At 36.5% G+C, this 15,336-nt stretch overlaps 1 protein-coding gene across 1 annotated transcript; it reads left to right on the top strand.

The window, feature by feature from the left end:
• The first annotated feature begins 6,636 nt into the window (after positions 1 to 6,636).
• Positions 6,637 to 8,268, top strand: LOC131651358 (uncharacterized). The gene has a single exon (XM_058921022.1). It carries the CDS (start codon positions 6,637 to 6,639, stop codon positions 8,266 to 8,268), a length of 1,632 nt encoding a protein of 543 aa, XP_058777005.1.
• The last annotated feature ends 7,068 nt before the right edge of the window (positions 8,269 to 15,336 follow it).

The following is a 15,336-nucleotide window of genomic DNA, read 5'->3' as shown; positions in this document are numbered from 1 at the left end:
ATTTTGTTCTGCCTTCAGAAGATATTTCCAGGTAGTTTTACTTAATTTGACTTAAATCACAGCAATATCATATCCTATTGGATGACATATTTGATTTAATATGTATCAATTGAAATTTATCAGGTTGGCTCTATTTTTGCTTTAGCTACGTAGTTTTTTTTTGGTAAAAATAAAGCCTGACCAATGTTGTTGATGGCAAAGACTTAAAATTCAGCCATACCGGTTGCTTTACGGCACCGTTATAGCGGATTATGGCGGAAATATCCCCAATATCGGCTGGTATTTACCATTGGGGGGAGTCAAAAAAACTGCCATATACATCCGCCATAGCGACCATGGTGCCTCAATTTGATAACACTGAGCCTGACCACTACTATTTAATGTAGTTACGCCGATTGAAGCACATTAATGGCAAATGATACTCATTAAAATCAATGGCTAACGGGCGAGTTAACCTTAGTTCTGTCATCAATATATTAATATTTCTGTTATACAATTATTGACACTTAATATAGATGAGACTGATATTATGTAGAATGTTAGTTATTTCAGCATTATTTTGAAAACAAGTGGAACTTAATTTCTTTTCCATTTTCCAACTAACTTGCCTCACCTTTATATTTATATGAAACAAGGGATTGGTCTGAAGATGAGCTCCGAGGTTTCTAAGGTGGAAAAGATGGCCAGTGTTAGTTTTCTCTAAAATTCTTGTACTATAAGAATCAAAGGATCCTCTGGAGAATATTGTTATAAATGGCAGACAGTTGGCCTTAAATGTAAGATATCACGAATGGCGACGAACATAATGTCGAGGTATAAGTTTGTTGCTCATCTTTTCTTGTAAATTTTAAATTTCCAATTATGATCAATTTTCTTAAATTTAATAGTCTTGTTGTAGTTTCATGCTCCACTGACACAACAAATTGGCCAAACATTATTGTCATATTCTCATATGATTTCCAATGTACTTTGATTATTGTTTTTAAACTTTACCATTTTCTATATTTATTTAGTTTGATGTGTCATGTTTTATAGAGATGTTATAAGCCAAAAACACACTACAACATTTTAACTATACAACAACGCTAAAAAACCGTTGCAAAATCCAAGAAAACCGTTTCCTTTTCCTATGAGAACGGTTTTCTGGTCGTTCCAAACTGAGGCGTTGCGTTAGCCTTTAGGAACGGTTTTCTAGCCAAAGGCAACGTCGTATTCAGAGCCGTTGCTATAATTTTCTTTAGGGAACGGCCTCAAAAAGCAACGGTTGTTCTGCGTTTTTAATTTAAAAACCGTTGCAAATGTTGTTTTAGAACGGCTATTTTATGGTATATAGCAACGAATTTTAGCCGTACCCTATTTTAAAACTGTTCTAGTAGATGCTTAACGTTATTTTTTCTTCATAGGTTATAGCAACGGTTTTTTTACTACAACCACACGTTAAACCATTGCAAAAATATATATATATTCTTTTTTATAAAATGAAAAACTATTTATTTTATTAACCTGATAAATTTTTTCAATATAATAATATTCAAATACAAATTTTAAAATGATCTTGCATTTAAATAAAATACTTGACAAAATTCATTTAAATATCCTAATAATCATTGATTCACAATCAACAAAACATCTTCAAATTACATATCCTAATATAAATCATCATTCATAATCAAAATAACATCTTTAATCTATAAAATTAAACTTAAACATCTACATCTCTTCATCTTCAAATGATTCAAAATCTTCATTGATATTATCATTCATGACCTGAAAAATAAAAATAATATAATTTAAATAAAATAATAATCCGAAGGATTTAAAATTACAGTGTTAAAATAGAAATGCCCAACTACTACATCATTTTTTTCAATAAGCAATTGATATTAATCCGGAGTATAAGGGATACCCCAACCGATTACAAGGCGGAAAAATTCTACAACTCAAAACAAATGAGCGGTAGAATATTCCACACGTGAAAGTTACAATTAGAAGCTAACTTATATCTAGAATAAAGCCATTTCCAAGAAATAAAAACAACTTCCGACATACATTCGGTGAAGCTAAACGAATCATTCTTGAAAATGATACCATTACGCCTATTCCAAATACTCCAAGCCGTTGCTAACCAAATTACCGTAACTAAGGACCTCTTGGCTAGATTCTTCACCTTCTCGAAATCAAAGAGAAACCCTTCGAACTCTTCCAATGATAAATCATCCACGAGTCCAATCCACTCGTACACCTTTCTCCAAATAGCCTCCACCACTAAAGAGCCCCCAACCAAATGAGAAAGGCTTTTCGTCTCCGTAGAGCAAAAAACACAATCCGAAGCAATACCATCTATCAAAATCAACTCATTGGTTGAGAAAGATTTTTGGCACCATTGCCTTTTCCCTGCGAGTCTTCCCATTGGAACTCATTGACACAATCATTTTCTTCAATCCCCACAGATTTTCATATCCCCAGCAAGAATTCATACATCCATGCATTCATAACATCTCATTGCATCAAAGGGCAAAATTTAGGTCTTTCGGTATTTAATTCTCTTCCGTCATTGATATCACAAAGACTAAAGTCATTCGAGCTATCTGACTAAAGATAATTAAATAGGGGCATCTGTCATACCCTAAATTTTGACCTAAGTTTTTTTATTTAATTCATCTGCATTAGCATCGATCAATTCAAATACATCCAAAGTAAATTTGTCTCCGCACATTATATTTTGAATCAGCATGAAATTTGCAATTAGTTTCTCATTATTTCAATTGGTAAATCATTTTAAGTTTTGCATGTTTTTATTAAAATTTTGTATCTTAAGTTCATTCTATCATTTGCATTTTTATTTATAAATTAAATTTTTGTATTTTTATTTTCTGAATTTTTATTTAAATTGATTTAATGATTAAATTGATATTTAATTGTTATCATTAATTTAAATTAAAATTAAGATAGAAATTAAGATTATTTATAAAAAAAAAAGAAAAAAAACTTTATTTACATTCATTTTTATTAGTTACACAAATAAAGCCCATTACATTAGCAAGAAAAAATACAACATGGCCCATTTTACAGAAAAAACAAACAAATGAAAAAAAATGTCCTCCTCTGTTTCAAAAAATAGAACCGCTCCACCATCACCATCAACTCTGCAGCATCAGTCCAAAATTGCTGTCCAAATCCTCTGCTATCCCATGCCAAGCACAAGGGTCCAAAATCCCTGCTGAGTCCAAAAGATGCTCTTCCAATGTGCCATCGGTCCACTTCTCGCTACACTGCTGCACAAAACCTGAAAAAACAGAGCAACAATACTCCAAAATTTTCACTAAATTGGCAAGACATAAACCTACATCAACAAAGCACAAAAAACAGTCCATCGAATTGTTCAAATTTCTCAAACTTTTCCCCCCTAAATCACTTCTATCCATCTATATAACACAAGAAAAGCAGCTGCAAGAAAGGGACCAAAAACAATAACATACAAAACCTCTGCTGAAGATTAAACCTCAACGATCCCACATCCTTCAACCTTAACCAAACAACTTCTCCACTCATTCTGAACACTCAAAAAACTTAAAAAAACACTCTCTGCCCAGAAACCTTAAACACACATCCCTCCTTCAACCATTTCACTCGCCTTCACAAACCCTTTAATCTTTCTTATTACACACAACATCACCTCAGCCCAGAAATTTATCTCACCATAACCTCAAACCTTCCATTCATACACAAAACCACACCTTCAAAAACCATTCAACACAATACTCAGAGACACAAATCAATAACACAAGCATAATACACTCAGATTCGAAGCAGCACGCAAAGAAGAAGACACGCACAAATCAGAGAAAGGAGTAGATCGGGGAAAAAGTTGAGTCGAAGCAGAGTAACGAAAGGTAAGGGTTTAGAATCATACCTGGATATTTCTTCTTCACGATATAGCTTTTACTTGTTTCGATTGTTGCTTTACACGTTTGTTGCTCCTTGTTGTAATCGATCTATGTAATCACTAACATCAATAAGGAATTGGGGCTGGGTTCATTTGGGATTTAGGTTTTGCTATAATAATTTGCTTGAATGCTCATGTTTAGAAGTAGATTTCGATGTTGTTTTTTCTGGAAACGATGAAAAGATACCGTGAGTAATCGTGTGAGACGAGAGTGGCGAGACCGCGCGAGGAATTGAGAGAGAACGAGATGGATGTCTTTGTTTACGGTTGTTGTTGCTGTAGCCATAGCTGAACGAAACCGAGAGAGTAGAAGAGAGATAAACAGTTAAATTGGAAACAGAGAGAAGTTGATTAGTGTTGGTGAGGACGGTAACTCACTTTAGGGATTTTGTTGTTTTACCCAGGTGTTGGTCCGAGTGGGCTCGCAAATGGGCTCATCCCTTAGCCCAAGTTGTTTACTTTTTTTTTATAAATAATCATTTTCAAAAAAATATGAAAACCTTTTTCTCAAGTTTAATTTCAATTAATCTTTTGTTAGTCTAGGCTTGCATTTTGATTCATGTATTTAGAAAAATAGTAAGTTGCATGTTTAATTCTTATCTTGCTCATATGCTTAGATTGGTTCATATAATCATAAAACCTCAAAAAAACTTTTTTTTATTCAAATAAACACTCGATCCAATGTCGAGTCAATTTCAAATCTTCTCACAAAAACTTCAAAAAATCAATTCAACTTCATTATTTCATTTTTCGCCCATGCGCGAAGCTTTTCATTGCCCAAGTGCAAATTTCATCCAAGTGTGAATCTCATTTTAAAAATTGTCTTTTCCGCCCAAGTGCGATTAGACTCATTTCATAAACCTTAAAACGCTTGATCCAACGTCAAGTTGTTAACGCGAAGGCTTCTTTTTGATTAAGTCAAACATAAAAAAAAATCTTTCTTAATAAAATCAAAGTGATCAAGTGACAAGAAGTGCACACCTCTTGAATATCTTGATCCTTTGAATCAAAACACATTAATAAAACCAAAGTGATCAAGTGACAAGAAGTGCACACCTCTTGAATACCTTGATCCTTTGAATCAAAACACATTAATAAAATCAAAGTGATCAAGTGACAAGAAGTGCACACCTCTTGAATACCTTGATCCTTTGAATCAAAACACATTAATAAAATCAAAGTGATCAAGTGACAAGAAGTGCACACCTCTTGAATACCTTGATCTTTTGAATCAAAATACATTAATTAACAAGGACAACAAGTGACAATGGGGCTCGCTCCTGTTGAATACCTTGGATAAAGGACGCGCTAGGTGAACACCTTGCTCAAATACTTTACTAAACGTCCGCAATCATCCATTCTAAAATCAATCAACAAACTAAGTAGTTCATTTGAACTACAATCGCTCTGATTCTTCCATTGAAGATATGTAGGCACGAGACTCAAAGTCTTGACGAGCACACTAAAATAAAAAATATATAATTCCATAGCCCCGAACTACGATTGCTCTGACTTTCCCCATTGGGAATACGTAGGCACAAGACACAAACGTCTTGGCGAGCATAATAATAAAAAAAAATCTTTTCTTTTTTCTCAATAATAAAAAACCTAAAAAACATGTTCTTTCTCTTAATGAAATAAACGTAGACTTAAGCTAACACTCGATTGCGAAACAACTAAATGGGTCCCATCGAGTACGATGGAGGTAAGGGGTGCTAATACCTTCCCCTTGCTTAACCGACTCCCGAACCCGAATTTTGGTTACAAAGACCATCCTTTTCCAATTCATTTCATCTGTGGGTTTTATCAATATTTTCCCATTCCCATTGGAATAAATAAAATTTGGTGGCGACTCTGTTTGTTACATTTTCGTGGCGATCATTTTTTGACCCGCGACAGCTGGCGACTCTGCTGGGGATATCCTAAGAGAGTCAACCCTAGTTTAGTTTATTTTGCATTTGAGTGTTTGCTTTTGTTTGTTTATTCTTATGTTCTTTATGGTTATTCTTATATTCTCTATGTTTACTCTTTTGTTGTTTATGTTTATTTAATCTTGCTTTATCGCTTTTATTTTATTTCCGTATATATTCATCTGTGGGTATGGGAATGATATTTGAGTGAAGCTCTCAACCCGAGCTTTTGAAAAACAAGAGAGAAAACATAAGTTAGGAGGTGGTTGTGTAGTGCTAGTCCCCAAGGTGAACACCTTGAATGGCTAATACGAAAACCCCACTTGGAGGAGACTTAGTCATGAAATTTGTCATAAGATGGTTCGCCCGTCGCATGATAGAAATCTGATTTCGTCGTTAACTCCAAGGACCTTTAGAACCCGTTCCAACTATGGTGATGTAGACATCTCTACTATCAAAAAATCTTAGAACCATCATGTGAGGGGATCTTTGGGTAAAGAACTTTGAACTATCCCATCATAAGGAGCCTTCCTCATTAGGTTGTGTTTTTTCCCAGATTACATCCATCCATTTAATAGCATTGTGTTGCATTCCATGATGTACGTATGCCATTGCATCTCATAAGAATCACTCTTGCATAAAAAAAAACATCACGCATTCGCATTCATTAAACATGCATTTCCCAAAATCCAGTATTCATACCTGTCTTCTACCAACAGTTAACAAGGCAAGCTGATTCCCCGACATCCCTATCAGACACGTAGTGTTTCCCGAAGAAGAATGGCTGACCAAGAGCAACACAATATGGAAGTTAGGATGGAAATCGATGAGTTGAAGGGAAGCATCACCAAGCTCACTGAGATGATGCAAGTACTAATAGCTAGGGATGCTGAACCCCAAAGAACTGTCATAGCTGAAGTCTCCGAAGCTGTTGAGGATCCCATTACTGTTCAAAGGCCACCTTCTACATGGCCAGAATTTGGTTTACCACCTGGTTACACTCCCCCATTCGCGAATACTTTGGGAGTAGGACTTTCTGCGCAACAGATTGCACCAATACCAGTCATTGCTGAACAACCTCCGATTGTTCACACTACTGTTCAGCCTCCTCCTTTTGTCTATCATGTTGATGATTCCGAACGTGGTGATCAAGAACACAACCACGAGGTGGAAAAGGTGAAAGAAAAGTACAATGTCCTCGAGAAAAGATTGAAAGTCGTTGAAGGAAATGACATCTTTGGATTTGATACCATGAACCTCTGCTTGGTTTCTGACTTAACTATGCCTGCAAAGTTCAAAGTCCCTGAGTTCGAGAAATACAAGGGGCATACTTGTCCTAAAGATCATCTGACTATGTACTTTCGTAAGATGGCTGCCTATGCCAACAATGACAAATTGCTTGTTCACATATTTCAAGATAGCTTAGCTGGAGCTTCCCTGAAATGGTACATGAGTTTGAAGAGGGAGCATATCCAAACATGGAGAGATTTAGGTGAAGCTTTCCTGAAACAATACAAGTACAACATGGACTTAGCCCCTGATCGCAGACAACTCCAGACTATGACTATGAGAGATAGGGAAACTTTCAAAGTGTATGCCCAACGCTGGAGAGAGTTAGCTGCTCAAGTCGAACCTCCTCTTGCTGAAAAAGAGCTTACTGGCATGTTCATGGATACCTTGCATCCAGTTTTCTATGAGAAAATGATTGGAAGTGTATCTTCTAGCTTTGCTGACCTAGTCACCATTGGAGAAAGGGTCGAAGAAGGTTTGAGGAATGGCAAGATTGTCAACGCTACTGAATCATCCAACAACAACCAGACAAAGAGATTCTCTGGAAACTTCCAGAGGAAGAAAGAAGGTGAAACTAATGCTGTTGTGACTAGCGGTGAAGGAATTCAAAATCCGCAACCTTATCAAGTTCCAACTTATCCACAAGCGCCCTTCATGCCTTACTATCAGTATCCGCACGTTGCAGCTGCTCAACATCAACAACCATTATTCCCAATGCCATCGCATCAACAACCATGGAACGCCTCTCCTCAGAATGCTTCCCAAAGTGCTCCTCAGAATGCTCAACAAAATCATAATAGGCAGCAGAATCAGAATAGGCCTCAAAAAGATCCACCAAAGGAGCCTCGCCGCATCGACCCTATTCCAATGACTTACACTGAATTGTGGCCTGCGTTAATCCATAAGCAGTTGATAGCTCCCAGGCCAACCAAAGCTCCAACGCCACCATTCTCCAAAGGATATAATCCGGATGCTAAGTGTGCTTTTCATAGTGGAGTAGTTGGTCATTCCATTGAAGACTGCTGGGTTCTGAAGGAGAAGGTTCAAGACCTGATCGAGAGCAAGATGCTCACCTTTCGAGATGTGAATCCGAATGTGGTCACCAATCCGCTGCCCCATTGAGTGCCAAGACACGACGGATCCTCCTAAATCCAGATATCAGACGGGAAAGCTCATCCTTGCTGCTGATAGTTACTAGGCCTTTGTCTTTTCATTTCATAATTTTCCTTGTTTGTACTGTGTTTTGTCGCATTTGAATTCTGTAATCCTTAATCGTAATTTTAATGAAATGAGCATTGCATTTGTTTTGAATCAGTCATGACCTATTCTCTTGTTTTACTTCTGTATCACTTACACAAAAACAAAAATTCAAAAAAAATATTTTGCTTTTTTTCCATTTTATTTTCTTTATCAGTTTTCTTGTCTAAGCAAATATTAGAGGGAGAATGACGATAAACGAAATACCCAATTTGCATCAGTGTGCTTTCAAATAAAACTTTGTTGATGATGTACAGGCATTGCTTCAAATCCCTAAACACTGGAGATATAAGGATGATAATCCCTCGTTAACCCCCTTCGAGCCTTAGAAGTAGGTGTTTTCTTTCAACACGGAATTGAAACCCTTAATCAAAACCTGGGGCAGGGTAGTTGTTCAGTCAAAATGACTAATGCATCTGATTTCCAAGAGAATCATTTCGTGGGAACCATTTCCGACCAAAGGTTCAACCGCATCCTTTATTCGTACACAATGTCGAAGAAGTAGTGAAAATTCAAAACCTATAATAGTTGTGTCTCTTGAACCATCAATATGGCGGTCACAACTCTCAAATTCTCATATTATTGAAAAAGAGTTACACAAGTTGTTCCCAAAAAAAAAAAATCAAAGAAAAGCCCGCTAAGTCAAAACATAAAAAGGAGACTTAGGCAAAAATTAGGGATACAAAAGTCAAAATAAAAAGAGATCAAAAGATCATAGTCAAAAGAAAAGCAAGAACAAACTTGTGTGACTTCCAAGGAAGAATAGGTGACGAACACTCTAGAATCCATTGGTTCTCAAGCATCATTTGTAATCTCTCTTGGAAATTGAATACATGAGTCAGTTAACTGAACTTAGGACTGAAGTACATTACGAAGAATGGGTGGGTTAAAATCAAAATTTGAGCCTATATCCTTTGTTTCTTAAACCGTGAACCTGGCCACGTTACAACCTTCGAAAGTCCTAATTGAAACAAGGTTTCTTTTGAAAGCATACTGAAGCAAGGTTGCGTTAACCTGACTCTTGAATATTTGCCGATCATTTGTTTCGATACCACGCTATCACATCATCTTTCACATCTTAAATTTAAAATTTCCATTGCATCCTCATTGGGATTTATTCATCGAATACCACAATTTCATTTCAATAAATGATTTATTTTCAAAACTTGCATGCACGTCGCATTAAAATTACCATTTTTGAATTGAATAGTTTCATCTGCAAATCAACACTTTCCATCAAGGAATTTTCGATAATGAAAATCATTTGAAGAGCCTATAGGGGAACTATCAGGGTTGCATCACTTCACAAGTCCTTCACTGGGCCAATTCATTTCGAAGTTCCCAAGGACTGGGGCATGTCATCTCAAGATCATCAATTTGAATCCAAAACTTTGTTGAAGAAAAATTCTCCATAGACTCAACATTCTGGGGCAAATCAAGGCCAAGACCTTTCCTTCAAGCAGTCCAAGCAGACTACGCCATATCAAGCAGTACTCAAATTCAAATATCAGTGTCAGGAATTATGCTTGTACAAACCTCCTACACAAGACCTTTTCCATCTCACAAAAAAATCATTGCCCTTCACTGGGGCATCTCTTCAAATATTTCAAACCCTAAATTTCATTCATAGCATGCATTCATCAATCATGCATATCATTCATGGGGAAATCTCCCACAACATCAAATCAAAATTCAATCTTGCTTGATCTTTTCCATTGAAAATCAAGCTCAGTCCACCATGGACATCCAAAAATGCATTGCTCATTGGCACACATCCAGTAAATTCATTACTTGCATTGATCAGTCATCATATACATCATGTGCATCAATTTGCACAAAAGAAAAGAAAAATAAAAATTTCTCATACATCAACACAAAGCATGCATAGGGGATCATTATCTTCCTATTAACTTGAGTCAACCCATTGGTTGAAATCAATCACCAATTCTCTTGTCATTTGAATCAACCCATTGGTTGAGAATAATCCTTCTCTTGTTGTCAGCCCATCGGTTGAAATTTATCATTTATTTCCTCAACTCATTGGTTGAAATTTCAGTCTTATTTCCCAGTTAACATAAGTCAACTCATTGGTTGAAATCAATTTCTTCATACCCTCATCAGCTCATTGGTTGATGGCAGCTTCATTTCTGTTCTGATCGTACTCAACTCATTGGTTGTGGACGACGTGTCAACTTTCATCAGCTCAATTGTTGATGTCAGTTATGTCTTTTTTCAACTCATTGGTTGATAATGAATTGTTTGTTTACTTACATTAACCTAATGGTTAATGTCAGTTATGTCTTTTTTCAACTCATTGGTTGATAATGAATTGTTTGTTTACTTACATTAACCTAATGGTTAATGTTAGTTATGTCTTTTTTCAACTCATTGGTTGATAATGAATTGTTTGTTTACTTACATTAACCTAATGGTTAATGTTAGTTATGTCTTTCTTCAACTCATTGGTTGATAACGAATTGTTTGTTTACCTTCATCAGCTCAATTGTTGATGTCAGTTATGTCTTTCTTCAACTCATTGGTTGATAACGAATTGTTTGTTTACCTACATTAACTCATTAGTTGATGTTGGCGTTTCTTGTTTTAATCATACTCGACTCATTGGTTGAGAACGATGTGTCGACTTTCATCAGCTTAGTGGTTGATGTTAGTTTTGTCTTTTTTCAACTCATTGGTTGATAATGAATTGTTGTTTACCTTCATTAACTCATTGGTTAATGTTGGTTGTCATACCCCAAAATTTGCCCTCATATATTTACGAATGACACTTTATTACGAATAAAAGTAATGGCACGTTTGGTAAGAGTGTAAGGTTTGTGGGTGCAAGGTCCCGGGTTCGAATCCCATGTTTGACAATTTCTCTTTATTTGTTACTAACTTTATTTCTATTTTAAATTATGTTAAAAAAAATCATAAAATTGTATTTTTCTATTATTTTTAATTAATTTTCGTATTTTATTAATTATATATTTTAAAATATTTTTTTTTAAAATTTTTCCATTTTTATTCATAAAAATCATCAAAAAAATTAAAAAAAAAATAAAATAAAAAAGGATTTGTAATTTTTTTTCCTTTTCTCTTTTTAGGTAGAAACACTTATTTTTAGAAAAGAATCATTGTAATTAGTTAAAATAATTTTGAGTCTTAAATGAAATAATATTTAATTTTTAGACCTTAATTATTTTTGATTGATTAAATGATTTCATTCTATTTTTAATTAACCTAGTTTTATGTGTATAAATACTAACATACAAACCCTCTGACGGGGGAATCCTTATTTTTACACTTTCATCTCAAACTTTTTATTCCTCAGTTTACAGTGATGCAAAGATTTCCAACCTAAACCTGGAAACCTTCATCAATCTTTTACCAAAGAAATAAGAGCCTTAGCCTTTTGTAAACCATTACCATCTAGGGGTGGCAAAACGGGCCGCCCGCCCCGCCCGCCGCCCGCCCCGCCTTATGCCCGCCAAAAAACGAGCGGGGCGGGCATGCCCGCCAAGTAAAATGGGCATAAAAGTCATGCCCGCCCCGCCAAGATGGCGGGTTGGCGGGCGGCGGGCTTACCCGCCTATTTTTATTTATATTTTTTTAATAGATTAATAGGCTTTTTTTACCTTTTAATTAAACTTTTCACTTATTTTTTAAAACAATTTTTTATAAAAGTAATTTTTTAACAAATTTACTTAAAAAATATTACATATATTTATAAATAAATGTATAAAATAAACCATCAATAATTGCAATTACTAGAATTAACTAAAAAAAGAGTGAATTTTGGAAGAGGAGCGGGCTTTGGCGAGCGGCGGGCTTTGGCGGGGCGGGTATGGCGGGCGGCGGGTTTTGGCGGGGCGGGCTTTAGCAAGCGGCGAGCCTAAAATCCCAACCCAACCCGCCATTTTTTGGCGGGTGCGCGAGCGGCCCGGCGGGCCCCGGCCCGTTTTGCCACCCCTATTACCATCATCACTAATCTCACTGACAACACTAAATCATAATAACATTAATTTTTTTTTTCTCTAACGATCCAACCATAATCAATATATTCACATCATTGGTGATCTCACACAATTCATGCTAACAATAAAATTCAAGATGTAAATTTTTTATGCAGGTTCAAAACATAACCGTAGCAACAGTAGTGCGAAATATTGGTTTAGAGCAACAAAAAGAAAAGGAAGTAACAGCAATTTTGATGATTATTCATGTATTGTTGTTCAATTTGCTTTTTCAGAATGATTCTTCATGTGTTGTTCTTCAATTTTCTTTTTCAGAATAAAGAGAAAACAAAGAAGATGCAAGAACAGTGACGCTCCAGCAATCCACCTTCCTCAAGCCACGCGCACGACGCCTTCGATGCCGACGAGTCTAACAGCCACTCAACGCCATCACAATCAACACCATCAACTTGTCACACAACAACAAACCTTCAACAAACCAGAAGCAATTCCCAGAATAAGCTTCCCAAAATAAGCAGAGCCAGCCAACATTTACGGCGTCAGATCCAACAACACCGCACGGTGTTCGCAACATAACCTTCTCCAAGTCGTACCGCGTCAGAAAGCATCATCGGAGGGGTTCCGATTCGGTCCAACCGCGACCATCAAACAATCCGACGAACCACCGGACTCCGCTCAGATCCGCCACGCGGCCACCGCGGACGTCAACCTCCAACTCCGATCGGAACACCTCTACAACCGCCACCAAATCCAAATCGCCGGCACTAGGAAGGGCTGCCACATCCACATGTCATGCCTATATTGGTGTAAGTTATAATGGACAAATCAATACTTTGTTACAGACTGAAAACGCAACTGTTACGTTACGTATACGTAACTTTCTATCTTTACTATTCTTTTTTTATTTTATACTAATTTCAATGTCATTATTTCATTTTATAAATAATGTTTTTGTTTATTTGCTTTACTACTTAATTTAGTTATAGAATAATTAGTTAAAAATAAAAATCTAAAAAAAGAGGTATTTTATTTAATTAGTTTAATAATATAAAAACACAAAAATATTTTATTAGTTTAGATTAGATCTATTGAATTTTATTTCTCATATAAAAGTACAAAAAATATTTAATTTTATTTAGAACTTATTTGTCCCATATACTCTTTGCTCCCATTTTCTTGTTTATTGCGAGATACTTTCGAGCGGTTCATATTCATCCTCAATCTCCTCCACTGGATCTCGTTAATTCCAGAGGACCAGAGCGCGCTGCTTCGCCATAGACCTCCACCACATTGAATTTCAGGGGTTAACCCCGAGGCTTCCCGCCAACCATACCAGATCAAATTCAAAGCTAAGTCCTATTTCGTATTTATTTTAAATAATCATTTTATTTTATTGTGTTTTTTTATCAAATTCGGGTTAAATTTAATTGCCATTGAAATAGCCATACACTCACTGTTTCCTGTTATTTTTCTGTCAATTCTTCGAGGGATAGAGTCAATGCTTCAGGCAACCTCCGACCGCCAACCATGTCAGATCAAATCAGAGGGTTTGTCAATCGCCAAAGCTACGCGTATCGGTAACCCTAAACCCTAAACTCTGATATTGTCTGTTTTAATTTTAAATTATATCCCGCTGGTTACAATTCCCCTCTTCTCCGCTGGTTGCAATTTCTCTTCCCCATATTGCTTTAATTATACTGTTTATATTACTGTGTGGTTAGTAATCTTAGGGAGTGCAAGTCTTGAATTGAATTAGAATGACTTAATTACAAGATAAAATTCCTGAATTAATCACGTGATTGTTGCACCCACGCACACTTTTGGGGTAACCTCTCTGTTGCCTTGTTGCCTTGTTGCCTGTTGCCTTGTGTTTTTGCAGAATAAGCCATGTCCCTCGAATACGAGGATACCTCAGCCATGCTGCCTCGATAAATAAAGGTCATACGACCCTAATGATGCTGCCTTCGATACACTATATGACCTCGACCCTCGAAAGTTGCCTACGGAAAAGGCTGAGGTATCCTCTGGTTGCCTACGAATAAGGCTGTTCTGGTCTTTCCCTTAGACTACCTGCCTCTCTATGGTATGGGTCAGTCTTATGGCGAAGGATATTTCGATGACCCGTTTACCTCCAAATGAAAGGCTTCCTGCCCTCTATGGCATGGATAGACCCTTTCACCCTGAAAGGCTAAAAGAACTCTTTTTTTTCAAATTATAAGGTAATTGCCCCTAAGTGCCTTGCTCTGGCTAAAATGTCTTTTATCAACTTTTTCTTTTCTAAACACTTTCAAGGCTACGCTCATTTACGAGCTAAAGTCCTTGTTTCTTCATCTTCTATACATTTCTAAACTTTTGGTTTCAAAACGAGCAAAGCAATTAAGAGCCCATGGAAAACCATGGATGCAAAGGGTGCCTTACACCTTCCCTTCGCATAAATTACCCCCCGAACCCTATTTTATTTAAAAGGTTTTTCCTGTTCTTTTAGCCTTTCTGATTTAATTTGGATAAAATAAAAGTCGGTGGCGACTCATGCTTAACCGCGACATTTCGATCGATAAAAAGTCAGTTCACCGTATTACAGAACTGGCGACTCTGCTGGGGAGAATTTTCTTATAAAAGAGGGGTTACCTTAAAAGTTTAGGATCACTTAATTGTATTCTATTGTTTGCTTTGCTTGCTTTACTTTTCAGGGTTGTTTTGGGAATTAATTGAAGGACGAATCCTACACCCGGATTCAAGTACATCTAAGATAGGAAGTGGCATAGTCATGGCGACCTCCTTCATGTATGTGGAGGATTGGTCAATATGAGAGTTCACGCTTAAGTTAGGCCTCTATGGGTGTTTACATGCTTCTCTTGTATGAGGGAGGTTCGTGTGGATACCTGTGGGTGAGTCGGAGCTTAAGGACCTTTAGTTACCTTTAACCCATCTTGACCTTTAGGAACGTAGTGGGGGGACT

This window comes from Vicia villosa, linkage group LG2 (genome assembly GCF_029867415.1).
Source record: "Vicia villosa cultivar HV-30 ecotype Madison, WI linkage group LG2, Vvil1.0, whole genome shotgun sequence".
Lineage (NCBI taxonomy): Eukaryota > Viridiplantae > Streptophyta > Magnoliopsida > Fabales > Fabaceae > Vicia > Vicia villosa.
This window is presented reverse-complemented; position numbering and strand designations above follow the sequence as displayed.

Excerpts from the sequence above, each read along its gene's own strand:
- LOC131651358 (XM_058921022.1), top strand. The coding sequence starts at position 6,637 with ATGGCTGACCAAGAGCAACACAATATGGAAGTTAGGATGGAAATCGAT.